The sequence below is a fragment of the Pyxicephalus adspersus genome, chromosome Z (genome assembly GCF_032062135.1).
Source record: "Pyxicephalus adspersus chromosome Z, UCB_Pads_2.0, whole genome shotgun sequence".
Lineage (NCBI taxonomy): Eukaryota > Metazoa > Chordata > Amphibia > Anura > Pyxicephalidae > Pyxicephalus > Pyxicephalus adspersus.
The window spans coordinates 32,014,691-32,029,506 of NC_092871.1; the positions used below are offsets into that span (position 1 = coordinate 32,014,691).

The 14,816-nt window shown below is 36.6% G+C and overlaps 1 protein-coding gene across 1 annotated transcript in view; it reads left to right on the forward strand.

The window, feature by feature from the left end:
• MAMLD1 (mastermind like domain containing 1) overlaps positions 1-13,241 on the forward strand; it is a 142,018-nt gene extending 128,777 nt beyond the window's left edge. Inside the window, exons 3-5 of the mRNA XM_072429420.1 lie at positions 7,154-7,291; positions 8,912-8,993; positions 10,401-13,241. Coding sequence (XP_072285521.1) covers positions 7,154-7,291; positions 8,912-8,993; positions 10,401-11,425 — 1,245 coding nt within the window. The 3' untranslated portion in view covers positions 11,426-13,241. The remainder of the gene's footprint in view (positions 1-7,153; positions 7,292-8,911; positions 8,994-10,400) is intronic.
• The last annotated feature ends 1,575 nt before the right edge of the window (positions 13,242-14,816 follow it).

Below are 14,816 nucleotides of genomic sequence, written 5' to 3' on the forward strand. Positions count from 1 at the left end.
ATTGTAGAACTTCCTAAGCTGCCTATAAATACTAGAGATCACAAGGAAATGAAGGCATGCTTGACTTCCATACACAATATAATACACAATATACCGTAATTCCTTTTCAGCTTATATGAAGAAGAGGGGGAGCTCCCGCAAACACCACTTCGTGTTGGCTTTTTGGGACAAACAGTGGAAACTGGACAAGCTTTCCTGTTCAATTTCTATTTTCTCTGATATCTAACAGACTTCGGGGTCTGTGGGAGCCATCTAGACCCAAGATTGTTGCCCTATCCATATGCCATCTTATGCCAAAGAAATGCTAGGAAACTACAATGTTTCTTTTCAAAACACCTGCAACCATGCAAATTTTGATTGGAATTGTTTTTTTCATTCTCACTGTTCTGTACTTATCAGCACTTTATTTGTTTTATTCTTTATTAAGTGTTTTAAGTGTCTTCTTTTGTACAACTGTGACATATCTAATCTAATCCAATTACATAAACAGCAGGGTGTCTTTATATTGTGCCATTCTATTCTAGAAATTTTATTTTTCCAGGGTACTAAATAAACAGGGTGATTGTTAGGAAAATTGGACATTTTGCAACTTTAACTGCTTAGATCCATGTTACAAATAAACTAATTAAGCCAAACTCCAAGCTAACTGGGACAGTACAAAACATGTACAGAAACTGTCTAAACTTTCCATCAACAGTTCCTTATCTACGTACACACGTCCAATGCTTCTCGTCTGATAATCGGCTTGGGGCTGATATCGGACGAGAATCTGGAGTGTGTACAGCGCCCATTGTCCATCGTCCGAACGACTATCCTGGCAGATCCATTGACGATAGAAGTGAAGGGGGGGAGTGTGCAGCCGGGTGCCGCTCCATCATTCTCCTCCATTCATGCATCGTGCAGTCCTTAGTCGCCGGAAAGGATTGTGAAAGATCCTTTCCAACGACAAATATTGCACATGTGTACCCAGTTTAAGCCTCCATTGCAGTAGATTGCATAAACCTGCACACTGTGCTGTTTAGGTAATGGAGAAGAAGTCATCAATTCTCTCTTTTGTATGTACATGCAGTAGACTGGCTCCTAGTGCTAGCTCTCCCCTTTCATCTGACTGCTAGGGTACTGGGGATTGAAATGTATGTCAAAATTCCTCCGAAGAGATAGAAAATAAAACAAGATCACTCCAAAGCAAAGGGATGCTTCGTCCTAAACAGTTGGCAGTAGGTTGTCCCCATTGGAAGGCATCTGGGTTACATTTGGGTATGTTTAATTGACGTTTGTAGTAATAAATATTACTTTTCATCCATATTTACTAATTTTTTTTTATTAGTCTTGGTATTTGATGTAAATCAAGTTTTCAAACAGATGTACTGTCATTGCTATAGAAAGCACAGTGATAAGTTCACTTTATATTCAGCAGAAGTATGTTGTATTTACCTTCTTGGTGCTCCCTCATCACCTTGGTCCATCACTTTTGGGTAGGTATATCTCAATGAATATAGTTCTTGGGAAATACTAAAGCAATGTGTAGGAAGTTAAGAAATACAAGTTCATTTATAGGGGCTCCCATAGCAGACTGAGGGGCAGAGGCGTGCAGGAAGGTGGAAGTATACAATTTTTATTGTGTTCCCTATAAAGTTGACCTGGTACTTTGCCTACACTAGGTCACTTAACTAGTTGATAATGAACTAGTACTATATGGAATAGGGAGCTATAAAGAATTTACTTACAATGAAATAAAATTGTCAAGAGTAGAATTTTATAGTATATGGATGATTAGAAAAGTTTAAGCTAAAATGTATTACTTTATACTCCAAGATACCTGTTACAAATCAGCAGGATTGTGGGTTAAACTGTCAACATGACATGTTTTTATTTGAACACAAGACAAATAGAATATAAATCGCATTTGTGTATGTGCATTACCAATTCAAGAAACAAGTTTGAGAGCACTGATCTTCAGATAATAATTTTTCACTAGGATTTTAAATGGTATGTTTCAATGTTAACTTTAGGAGATGTAATTTAATTACAGTTTACGGTGACAAACCATGTTATTCTTCACAAAATGTAAAGATAATGTTACAGAATACACTGGCTTCATTCTGGCGGCAACATTGCATATTCAAGCATGACTTGGTAATGGCTTTAAGAAATACAGCACTTCCCACTAGTGGTGAGAGACCTCTCTACACAAATGGTTTTCCTTTGTTCAGAAGACATTAAGGAGTCTTGTGCCCATTCATGCTGCATCTTTATAAAGTCTACCTCTGATGCAATTGGAAAGAAGCTAAGAGCTCATTCAATGCAAAGTATAAATTCATATACAGAGGTCTCCAAGATATTATTTTGTTCCATTAGTAGCAATTAACATGCTTTCGAGAATAAAAGCTGTAATTCATTCATTAAGGAAGAATACCCATGAGCTCTAAAATGGAGTGCTTGGCATGTGGCAAACAGTCCCCATCACTGGAGGTTTAAAAAGTGTACAGCTCAATACATACAGGTTTTTAGCAAAGTGCTCATGGTATGCACAACCAGCTGCTAAATTGACAACATATTGCCATTTTATGTTAATTTGGCAATGGTGCCACTATACACCTCATCAACACCCTATGGCAAATTTTTGGTTGCAGTAAACTGAAGACATCTAGAATGATGCATGTCTTTTTACATAAGTGTGGGTTTCAGAAATAATCACTGATGGTGAACATTTTTGCTGACCTTCTAATGGAAGTGGTCAGCGTTGATGGTATCGGATGGGGATTTGTTCAAGTACTTAGAGGGTAAGCAACAAGTTCTGGATGAGGATGAAAGCATAGACATGACACAAACAATACACTACTTTAGCCTTGTCACTTACCTTGTGGCTTGGTGCAAAGTTAGTGTGTTAAGCTACATACACACTTGCAATAATTGTCGTTGGAAAGGATCTTTCATGATTTTTTCCAGCGACTAAGGACTGCACGATGCATGAACGAGCCCTGTACATACAGCACTGTTCTGCTCCATGGAGAGGGGAGGGGGAGAACGACGGAGTGGCACCCTGCTGTGCGTTCCCCCGCCTCCATTAAGATCGTTCGGGGTCCATCTTTCGTGGATTCGCCAGGACGGTCATTTGAACGATGGATGACGGGCGCTGTACACATGCCAGATTCTCCTTGAGCCAATTATCAGAGGAGAACCATTGGACGTGTGTACGTACCCTTACAGATCACTGTTGGAGATCAAGAAAAGAATTGTCCTGCCTGCAGCAGACTGATCAACTCAGCCTGGGCAAAGTCGCTGACTGGAGATTCATTTTATTATTAAATGTTAGTGAACAGTTTTGAAAAATAATACTGTACATTGTGACACGTCTGTAATTTGTTTGTGTAGGCTTTTAAAGTTCACTTTAACAATATCTGGCAGCCCAGCTTGCCCAGGGCTGTATTATCCACTATGTCATTCTGAGAGGAAGCTTTGGCTACAGTAAGGAACAAAAGCAAAAATCTTTATATATAGATTAACATCGGCTAGGGGTATCAAGCCACCTTAAAAAGAAGCAGTCATAAAGAAAAAAAAATGTGTGAGTGCTTTTAATGCTGCAATTTCAAAGCCACATTCAGTTTCCAAAATAGAGAAGGTCTCTATGCTGTAGTTTTTTGTGTGAAGCTATTTTTTGGGTTCCCTTTTAAAAACAGGATTGTTTTAGAAGAATGTGGATCTTTTTAATACCTTTGCCTTTTAAAATGTACATAATGCATTGTGTTGAATTTGTAAAAATTGTAAAAGTCTATTAAATTCTGCTATACTTTTTCCTTCTAAACATAAAATAATCATATTTCTAGATGTCACAAATTGGGGGTAACAAGCATAAAAAATCTGCACTGAAATGTATAACCTTGAGGTTAACAAATAAACATTGAAATGATTCAGTTGCAGACAAGCTTGGTCAGCTGCCTGCACAGATCAAGAATTACAATGTGGTGGGCACAATGACTTCCGCAGAGTCCATTGTGTGACTTGTAATGCAATAGCCATAAGCAAAACATCAAAACGGTTTTTAGTACGTTAAACTTGTTTCCTTCAATAAAAAAGCAGGCAGTCCACACGCAACAAGCCGTGTCTAGGGAAAAACTAGAAGACAGTGAGGATCTTAGTGGTTGCAGCATTGCAGGCTCTTTCATGTGTAGAGTATACAAACTGGATCTGTCCTTTCTCAAATATTCCCCCAGAGGCGATCCATATTATTCAAAGCCTAAGTGTGACTGGAGAATGATAAATACTATGTGACATAGAGGCAGTGAGCCAGCTGGATATCTGCTGTGGTACAGTGTTTGCATTAAGCGACTTATATTTTAAGGTGCCATGTTAAACAACACGGGAGAGGTGACTGAATTCACCTAGTGACATATTGGTAAATAAAAGAAGTGATTTTAGCAGTTCCAAGTACCTGCAGGGGAATTCTGCCTTTCTAAGGTACATATAAAAGAGGGATTTTTCAAATACAGAATTCGAGTAACTCTGACAGGCGGTGCTATGAGGCTGCTACACTTAACAGATTGGAAAAAGAGGACTCTGTTACGTTTAATAGAGCTGTTATTTAAAAATGTATTAAAGTGAATCTATCATTCAAATTTGCAGCTGCCACAAAGCAATAGGGTACATGTCAGCATTACCAAATCACTTTATTATTTTAAGTAGAAAGGTAACTTTCTTTTATAAATCATGCTTTGTTATGTGATTTATATAGTCTTTGTCTACTAGAAGCAGTATGGGTATTTCATGTTGTTAGAGGCTGCAGACTATTATTTCCAATCAACAGTGCATTCAGACAGCAGGATTAGAAAAGCACAATTACTATGCAAAACTACTGAGCAGGGAGGATATATATATAATGCATATGTAATGCGTGACGGTAGCTGCCTCATGTTCATACATACATTTACAAGCTAAATATAGAAACAAACGTAACTTACTTTAAAGTCATATACTGTAAGTCATGACCCTTTCATATGTGTGCGAAAATTAAATAGATGATAGTTGCTCCTTAAAATACACCTGTCACGAATCTAGGTAATTTTAATAGAAGAATATTTTTAGTTAGAGTCAGGGACAGATTGATATTTTGTACCCCATTAGAGCAATTTTAATACTACCCCTACCAATCCCAAATGGCTAGCCCTTACAAGACAAAATATCTGACAATAATGCCACATAAGACACACCTAGACTGGGTGTGAAGAGGCTGAAAGACACAGTTTGCCTATTCTAAATTCTCAATCAGAAAAGCTCATGCTGATTGAGGAGCTAACTTTTTATCAATGGGGGTTGTATTGGGCATTTGCAGAGACTTATGTTTCTTCACAGGGAACAAGGGTCCTTCTCTACAGCTTACGGCATGCTAGCAGGGTATAGGCATTGCGGTTGCTTTCTGAACTGAACGGACTTGGTCTTAAAAACTCCCCCAGAGATCCATTCCTCTAGCTTTTCCCCCTTTTCTTGTAAAGAGCAATGCATTAGACATTGCATATCCTCCTTTCCATGCACCAGAGGCTACAAACAACTGCGCATCTTTCAGAGTGATTTACTGAACAGTACCTGCAGCTAGCTAGGTCAGTGATGACTTGTTTTAAAGCTCTTTTACTGATTTTAAAGAATATGTAAATACTTTAATGCTCATATTATCGTCACAGGATCTTTTTTTAATCTTCCACGCATGTTAGAAATGGAGAAAGTCTACTCATACTACTCTTCTTACATTAACCCACAGCTTTTGAGTTGTAGAAGTTAGGCTACATACACACATGCAATGGTTCTCATACGATAATCAGCTCAGGGATGATATCAGATGAGAATCTTGTGTGTGTACAGTGCTCGTCGTCCATCCTTCGAATGACCATCCTGGTGGATCCACGGCTGATGGACGATGGACGATCATAATGCAAGTAAAAGGGAGAGTGCAGCGGGGTGCCGCTCCGTCATTCTCCCCCTCCCCTCTCCTTCGAGCAGAACGGTGCTGTACAGCACTCGTTCATGCATCGTGGAGTCATTTGTCGTTGGAAAGGATGGTGAAAGAGCCTTTCCAACGACAATTTTTGTCGTTGTACTTAGCCTTAGTTTGGAAACTTAATAAAAGTTGATTGGGAGATACACCAATTATTGCTTAATTTGTGCCCTCTCCCCAGAAGGTGCTACAAAACATGCTGCAAAGGTTTCCATTCCCATGTTTTGAACACAAACAGTCCTTCACCTCCTTGTAACTCTGTCTCTCCAAAATTTATAGGATCTTACCCCTGTTTTGAGAAATCAAGAATAAAGGATTAGAGATACTTGGTTCCGGTTTAAATTCACATACGCCCAGTAGCTCCTCTTTCTCTTGCCTCTTTTTTACCCACAAAACCCACATTTGTATCCAAGCTCATGAGCCTTTTGGTAGGCTAGGGAATTATCCAACATCTGCCATCTCTTAGTCTAACCCAACTCTGAGATTCCTAGGATGGCTATGCTATGAAAGTTGGTTGAGAAACATAGTGGGTAATCCATGTCTTTAATCTCATTGTATAACCCCCTTCTGTATATTTTTGTGTATTTTGATGTCTCTACACCAATTTGAAAAAGACATTCAGTTTCAGTGGACTATTGTAGAAAAATGTGTTGTGCTCTGCTATCAATAATCCATTTAATATGATCTAAAGTGTTTATTTTTTTGTGGTCATTTTGATTTTTATCATTGTATCTAGTATTGATTTGCAATTGTTGAATGTACTATAATTTTGTGGATCGGCGTTAAACTCCATGAAGTTAGAATTAGAAGCCAGGTTATGATCATGTTTTAATATTTTTGTTATTTTAAAGCAACCATAGTTAATAAAGTGTTGCAGTGCAAGTTATATTTTAAACAGTATTTCTAGTGAAGATTCGGTGAATTGTACTGTGACACATTAATGTTTCTGTAACACACACTGGGACCATTTCCAATTTTTCTCAGTCATTACAGTATTTTAAAACTCTTAAAATTGTTATTTTATACAAAAAGGCAAATCTGTAGAAGAAAGTTTAGTGAAAAGAACATTAAATAAAATAAGAACCTTGCAAAATATGGTGAGATTTTAGTTTAGTAATCGTTCTCATATGATTTATTTTTATTTTTTTTTCTCTTTTCTGCTGGCAGGATCCAAATGCTGGAATAGTTCCCAGAATGCAAGAAGGAGGCTCCATACCAAGCGCGGGCCCTGGGCCTACTCCTCTCACAGCTAATGGCTATATACGCAATGCAATCCTGAAGGAGCAAATAATGAGAAGGCAGCAGGTTTGTACAAACCTTTTCTTTCCTTCCACCTTGGTGGAACTTGTTTATAAAATGTGTTAGGGAATTTCAAAGAAAGCCAAAGAACCACATGGAAAAAGGCTATACTTTTATTTTTAATACCACAAAAATATAATGTTGTATAATAACACAGTACAATGTGTTGTGGTGTTCATTAAGTTATACTGGCCAGTCAAAAAACAGCATTATTTAGCAAAGAAAATTAAAATGGATACTTGAACTGGATAAAGCACAATAATTACATAGGTTAGAGTCCAATGTACCTGAACAGGTCTAACTGATTGGTGTTCACTGTGTTAAAGCATAAAGCAATCAGAGGTGCATGAGAGGGAATGAATCTAGCATTCACGTCAACTGAATAGCAATCTTGCTATTGCTACTTAATCTTTCAGAAAGTACATATAGAAATAGGAGAATAAAGGTGAGTTTTATGTCCATAAGCTCTCTTAATAGCTGCCAAATACTTTGAAAGGATGGTTTAAGGTATTTCAAACTAGGTTATAACAAAAATGGAATATCTTTCTAGAAGGATGCTATAATGATCCTTCACAATGACCCCCCAAAAAACACAACTACCATTAATAGACTAACATTCAATTATTTTAGAAAAACGGTCAATAAAATAAATGTTTATAACTTATATAAGTTGTTTGTACATCAAATGGTCATTGACAGTCTATGACCTCATTGTATGTTCCAAGAGGTGCAAAGCAGGTGAACAAAAGGGGCAAAAAATCGATACTGAGGACAGATTGAGACTAAATTTTTGTTAACTTACCTTTCAATGGAGAGTTTATTATATGATCATTTCATCTTTGTCATGAATTTTTTTTAAGGCTTGCTTAAGGCTCTTAAATAACATAGTTTTTAAAGAGCCCTTCAGCAAAGAATACTTGTAAAAAAAAATGGTAGCATGTTCAAGTCTAAAACACAAAAGGAACACAAAAGAGTGGTGTTGGAAGTGCTAGTAATATTAGCTACTGTCCTTGAAAAGCACGAGAGTTTACTATGGCATTTCACTTCAATGGCGTCTTCTCTGACAGACTATAACTAAACACTCAAGGTTTAATTGACCTTGTTATGAAAACCAATTTAAAGCAAAAATTGACACTAAAGTACATGTTCCTATATATAATAGTCCCCTTTATTAGTCTACTATGGATTCAGGCTTCTCTTCTTTACAAAACCTGTAATGCATCTTGTATTGTAGCTAATGTTTCAAAATCTCTTTCCATAAGCATGAACTTCTGCATTTGACATTATTAGCATTGAATAATGCAGCTATGAGTAATTCCTAATGCCAGGGTAATGAAGTCTGTCACTTTCCGACATTAGAGAATCAGAGTATGCTAGATTTGTGCTCATGGGCTCAAAGTCTTATGATATGTTTCATCAAATGGAATGCCACAGTCAATCAAAAAAAAACAGACGACCCCTGTTAAGATGTGTGTACATAGGGAAGCAGGTAAATATTGTGGTTCAAATGACAGTTAAATTCTACATCATCTTTAGCCATTTATTTTATTTGTGGGTGTTTACATGCAATATTAACATGATCAATTCATTCAGTGGTAGTACTAATACATTATCTTTGTGTTTCAGGTGAAACCAAGAGCAAATATGATGGCTATGACATCTGAACAGCGCAATGCGTTTGTAGCACAGCAAATGAACCAGTTTCAGTGTAAGTTATTTTGTTTTGGAAATCATATCTTTAACATGCCACTTTAATAGAAAATGAAATAAACTGCAGATAAACTATGGAAAAACTTAAATATGCCATTGAAATACAAACAGTATATGGGTACTACTTCACGTCCCAAATGGTTTTTAATACTGATCATCCAGCTTTGCCATTCTGAAAACTTTGCCAGACAGAGTACCCAGGTCCTAGATCTCTAAGAAGACTACAGCCTAAGTGCTGTTCCTCAGGGAAATTACGGGAAACTGATATTTTAACAGAATAATAAACTTGCTGCTTTTGCTGTTTGGCCTGGGTGATCTGGGTAACAACTGAATTTTCTATTGTTTGGGTGCTTCAGGGACAGGAAACCAGAAAAAAAGTTTGACTCCTTCCTTAGCTATCCAAACCTAATTAAATAGAAATGGCTGGAGTTGGGTGTTATTAATTTAATGCATGTATAATATGAGTTTGTTGGTTTTTATTTTTGCTTACCCATGTGTATGTTCAGTTTGTTTTTTACTGTATGTGCACATTGAAAAGTGAATATTAGTGAAGAATGTGAATCCCTAGTGACCTCCGAATACCCAATCATATGTAAAGAATGTGAATCCTTAGTGACCGTCGAATACCCGAACATATGTAAGAATGTGGATCCTTCGTTACCTCTGAATACCCAATCATGTGTAAATAATATTTTTAAAAAAACTGATTTATAGGAAATATTTGGGTATTCATAATACTGTTGTCAATTAAATATTACATTTATGCACCTATATATAAATTACATGTTGTGAGATTAAATAGTCTGAAAAAAACATGTTCAGTAGACTCCAAAAGAATGATTCTTTAAAATACATAAGGAGGATGATGGAGAAATTTGATCACCTTTCTGGCATAATAAATAATATAATAAGTGTTAATATAATGTAAATAATGCAACAAAATTGGAGGGGAGCAAAGTTAAATTGCACCCCAATTTTTTGTATTTTTTTATCTTTTTTAATACGTATGTAACTATGTATGTAGCCCTGTTTTTTTAATTTTAATTTGGCTTACCAAATCATCAATTGCAAAAGAACTGAACTTTCCTATATTATTAGCACTCTCTGGAGATCAGGCATGCAATGTAGTAAAACGACTAAAATACCAATACCTGAAAATTCAAGGGCAAAAAACATTAGCCTTTCCTTGTTTTCTGATTTGCTTTGTATTGTGTGCTACAAGTCAGAGGTACACTTTTGTGTGAATTGCATGCATGACATATATTCTATGTTTAGTGATAGTGGGTAATGATGACAAATAGAAAACATAGATGTTCAAGACCAATGGTACACTTGTATGACAACCTGTTGAAGTAGATACCATCTACCAAAATATTATTTTTACCATTTGCTTGCTTTTTTGCAGCCCTTCCACAAAATCTTCGTACAGATTGTGTTCAGCCCATTCCAACACCTCCACAGAGTCACCGAATGATGACATCAACACAAGGGCTGATTCAGTCCAATATGGGAAGTGGAATGACACCAACAACAATGAATCAGAACAGTGGGACAATGGTTATGATTCCGCACAACACTGGGAAACAACAAGGAATTTTCCCAGGATCTTCAGATTTTAATATGCCACTAAGGCAAAACCAGAATGCACTGAGCATGACCTCTGGTTGCCAAACTGTGCACAGCCAATCCACTGTCCGGCCAGGAATGACATTGTCTGGATATACTTCCAGCTCACTAATAACACATTCTGCAGCTCAGCAACATTTACGACAGTCCAGCATATCAAGAATTCCCAATGTCTACGCCAACCCTTCCTCTCAGATGTGGACTCAGACAGGTGTTTCAAGAATACCAGGTCAAAACCAAATGGATCCCAGCATGCAGCAATTTCCAAACAACCCATTGTTCACCAAACAAAATGTCAGACCAAATATGACAAGCCAGCAGTTTCCCCACCAGGGAGTGGTTCCTCCTAACCAGATTGCTCCCGGGGTTCAAGTAAGACAAATGCAAAAACTTGGTCTGTCCCAGACAAATCCAGGAATAGGGTCCATGAACAATCCTAATCTTGGAAACAGTTTATCCAGAGGGCAGCTAGCTTCTATCAATGTAATGAAAACCATGCCACAGAGTATTTCCACATTTAACCAAATGAACCCCGGTCAGCTTGGTCCACCTTCATATGGACCAACCTCAGTCCAAACCCCGGAAACTTTTGACAGACTAAGTTCTGGGGCAGATCTCCACCAGTATGACTTTGTAACTTCACAGAATAACTCTGTCCTATCTGCTAATTGTAATGAAGCAGACTTTATTGACTGTCTAATGAAAGGAGGTAATACCAGCAGTACTGACGAAGACTGGCTAAACAACTTGACAATTCTTGATGACATTTTGGGGCAGCACAGTCAAAACCCAGGACCAGTGTAACCCAAGGGGGTTTGAACATATGGATATAAGTCACGTGACTTGAAATACGTGATGAATGCTGATGTCTGTAAATATTTAAATATTTTTTAAATTATGTTTTTTCCAAGAATAAATAGAAGTACCTCTACTTCTGTGTGTGACTGTACATAAAATATAGCATAATGTTTTGTTACATTATAGGAATTTCATTTATAATACCTTGTTTTAAATATGCAAATATTATTGTTAGTTGCAGTAATACTATGTATTACAATCTAAATAACTGTTATGTTTTTTCACATAACAAAATGTAGGGGTGTCAAAGCAAACTGAATACAATGCATGCCATACATTTCCCATTAAAATACTTGATATACTATATAATGGCTCCAGGAAAAAAAAGGCCCACGAGCAAACAAATTAAACCCAGATACCACGTAACATATTGCCACAGACTAGAATGCAGGATTGCCAACCTTCATTACATTTACTGACAGTTTGTCAAAAATTTGCCCTATTTGTACACAAGCATATAAATGCTCTTGTCCAGTCTGGATTTGTACAGCTCCAAAATACAAAAGAAAATGTATTCAGTCAATAGACCTGTCACAAAAGGGTGTAAAAATGTGTTTTGTGCCTTGATAATGACATTTCCCACAGTGCTTAGCAAGTGTTAAATGCTTCAAGAGTTATACAATTTCAAAAAGGGAGGTGAGCACCTGTAATTGTTATATGGGGTTATGCAAGAATAAAAAAACAACTTTAGAATAAAGATTATTTTCATTTCAAAATGGTCTGTTTCTTTATGCAATGTCTATAGTTTGCCTAAAATGGTTGGAGGTATAAATTATCTGCGGGCTGTGTGGGGATTAAATATGGAACTCTTGTGTTATAATTTTGAGTTATGCCTGTTCCATGGTCCAGTTCAATAGAATTTAGGCAAAACTTTGTTTTGTTCTCTTTAATTGTCTGTGGCAAAATACTAATATTTATCATGTAATACTCCAAATTGTTTTTGGCACAGCCCTTTAATATTTCTGTAGCATCAATTCTCATATGTTAATGTAATAAGTGATCTTGGGACATTGCAGGTTGCCTAAATACCACGACCCCCTTCCAGCTGTTATTTTGTACCACAAGTTGGTATAATGCACTATAACTGTCAGTAAAAGTTATTTATGGGCCTGGCATCCTTTTTAGCAGTCTGGCATCCCTTCCAGTATGTCATGGATACATTTTATAAAAACAAATGATCAGAATATGGGCAGGAAAAAGATAAATCCCCAGATCCAACAAGTGCCAACTGACTAAGGCCTAGTGTGCCTTGCAATGATTGCAGCCTGATTTAAAAAGATGTAACGAAGGTGGCATTATCAATACAAATTACATTTTGGGCACCTGTAAGAAAAAACAACATATATGGGAGACCAAAAACCAACCTGATGAAATGCTTGTCTCAAATTAAATTCCAAACATTGTAGGTTTGCACACCTCTGTATATATTTGTAGTATAAAGGTGACTGGTTCCTGGTTTTAAGGCTTTTTTGCAAGTATGTTTTCCTGAAAAAAAAAGGTTTTGAAGAAAAAGCCTAGACATAAATTTTGTCAATTTTGTCTATGATGTTTTCTGTCAGCTAATATTGTTCTATGTATATTTAAAGTCTGTTTATAAAAAAAATCCACTGTACTGTAAACCTTTAATGTTCATACTTTTGTGTAATCATATTTTAATAGTCGCACCATATTTCTGTAATACATTTGTAATATAATGTCTGCATCAAGCACAGAATCAATGATGTTTTTCTTCATACCATAATAAAGAGCCAGGGAAAAAAGATGTCTGCGCTTGGTTAATACTAAGTTTACTAAAATTGAGATGGGTCTTATATCAAAACCAGAGGTCTGTATTGAGTAGGGAGTAGTGGATTAATCAAACCCCTGCTAGGGTTCTTTTTCTGTGCAGATGCCAAATTTACGTCTCTGGATCTTTCCATAATCGTTTCCGGTAAACTAGCACAAATGATCACTGTACACACAGCACTTCAGTTCTATGGAGAGAGAAGATGAGCGGGAAGCACCCCTGTGCACTTCCCCTCTATAGGAATGACACATTTAGTCATTTAGCAATCCACCACAATACATCACTAAATGACATTGGGGGACACTCTACACACATTTTTTTTTTTATCCAAGATGATCACAATCATTCATATATGGTCACAATTATCTAGTACAGTGTTTATCAACCTTTTTACTAACCCTTGAAATAACTTTCAGATCTTAATGAACCACTGCTATAATTACTACATCCACAGCTACAATGGTGTAGGGTCAGGAGGAACGCCTTATACATTGGTGACTATTGGGAAGAATGTCACCCGTACAGCCAAAATGGTGTCAGTTAAAGTGACCTGAGGGGCACAAATTGCTCAATGAACCCTAGCAATCTCTGGTTGAGAAACCATGATATAAAAGGTGTGTATTGGTTTACTTTCTGGGACAAAAAGTGAAGGGAAATCCCCTTCTGTTCCTGGTAGAGTGACCGTAAAATTTAAAATTTCCCATCACTTTTTGAAACAATGGTCACCAGGACAGTAAGAGGGTGAATACTACTGGAAACACAGAAATACAAATTTGATCTTCTTTTGTATCCAAAGTTTTGGCTTTAGATGTACTTTTAGGAATCTAAAGCAGTCAGCTTGGGTTGGGTTAGTTTCCAAAATGCCAATCGGAAGTTGTGAACATTCCAGTCTATACTGTGGTGCTTTGCTATCTTTGGTCTCAAACTGTGGGAAAGTGCATCATAGTGATTTTTCTTGGGAAAAGCACTGTTTGCACATATTTAAGTTTATTAAATATAGATCTAAACTAGTTTTATCACTAAAATCTCACATCAAATAAAATAATGTATTCTCTGAAGTTATTTTTAAACCGTCCAAAATATCAATGACACATTGGATATAAAAACCTTTAAACTTTTTGCTCTAATGTTTACCTTCCCTCCGGTGAACCCAACTGCCACTGATCTTTTGGGCTGAATGATTGTGAAAATTAAATTGATTTTTTGAAAGTTTAGATCATTATAGATCAAATCCTATTACACCCCATAAATATATACACCTAGATACAGTATTATGATGCTTTAGTAACATAGCGTCATTTCTTTAAGGTTTAGCTGTACTCCAAGTTAAACTCCACATATAAATTTACTGGCACCAGATCCCAACATTAAACATTTATTACCAACGGTGGCCTAAATTATATATTTATTGGCACCAATGTGACATTATGTATTTAAATAACACCAGAATAACCTGCTTTGAACAAATTGCTGCTTTTGTAGATCCCAGCCATTACATACAATGCACCACATCAATAATTAGGAAATTACTGCTTTCTAGAGTAAAAGGTT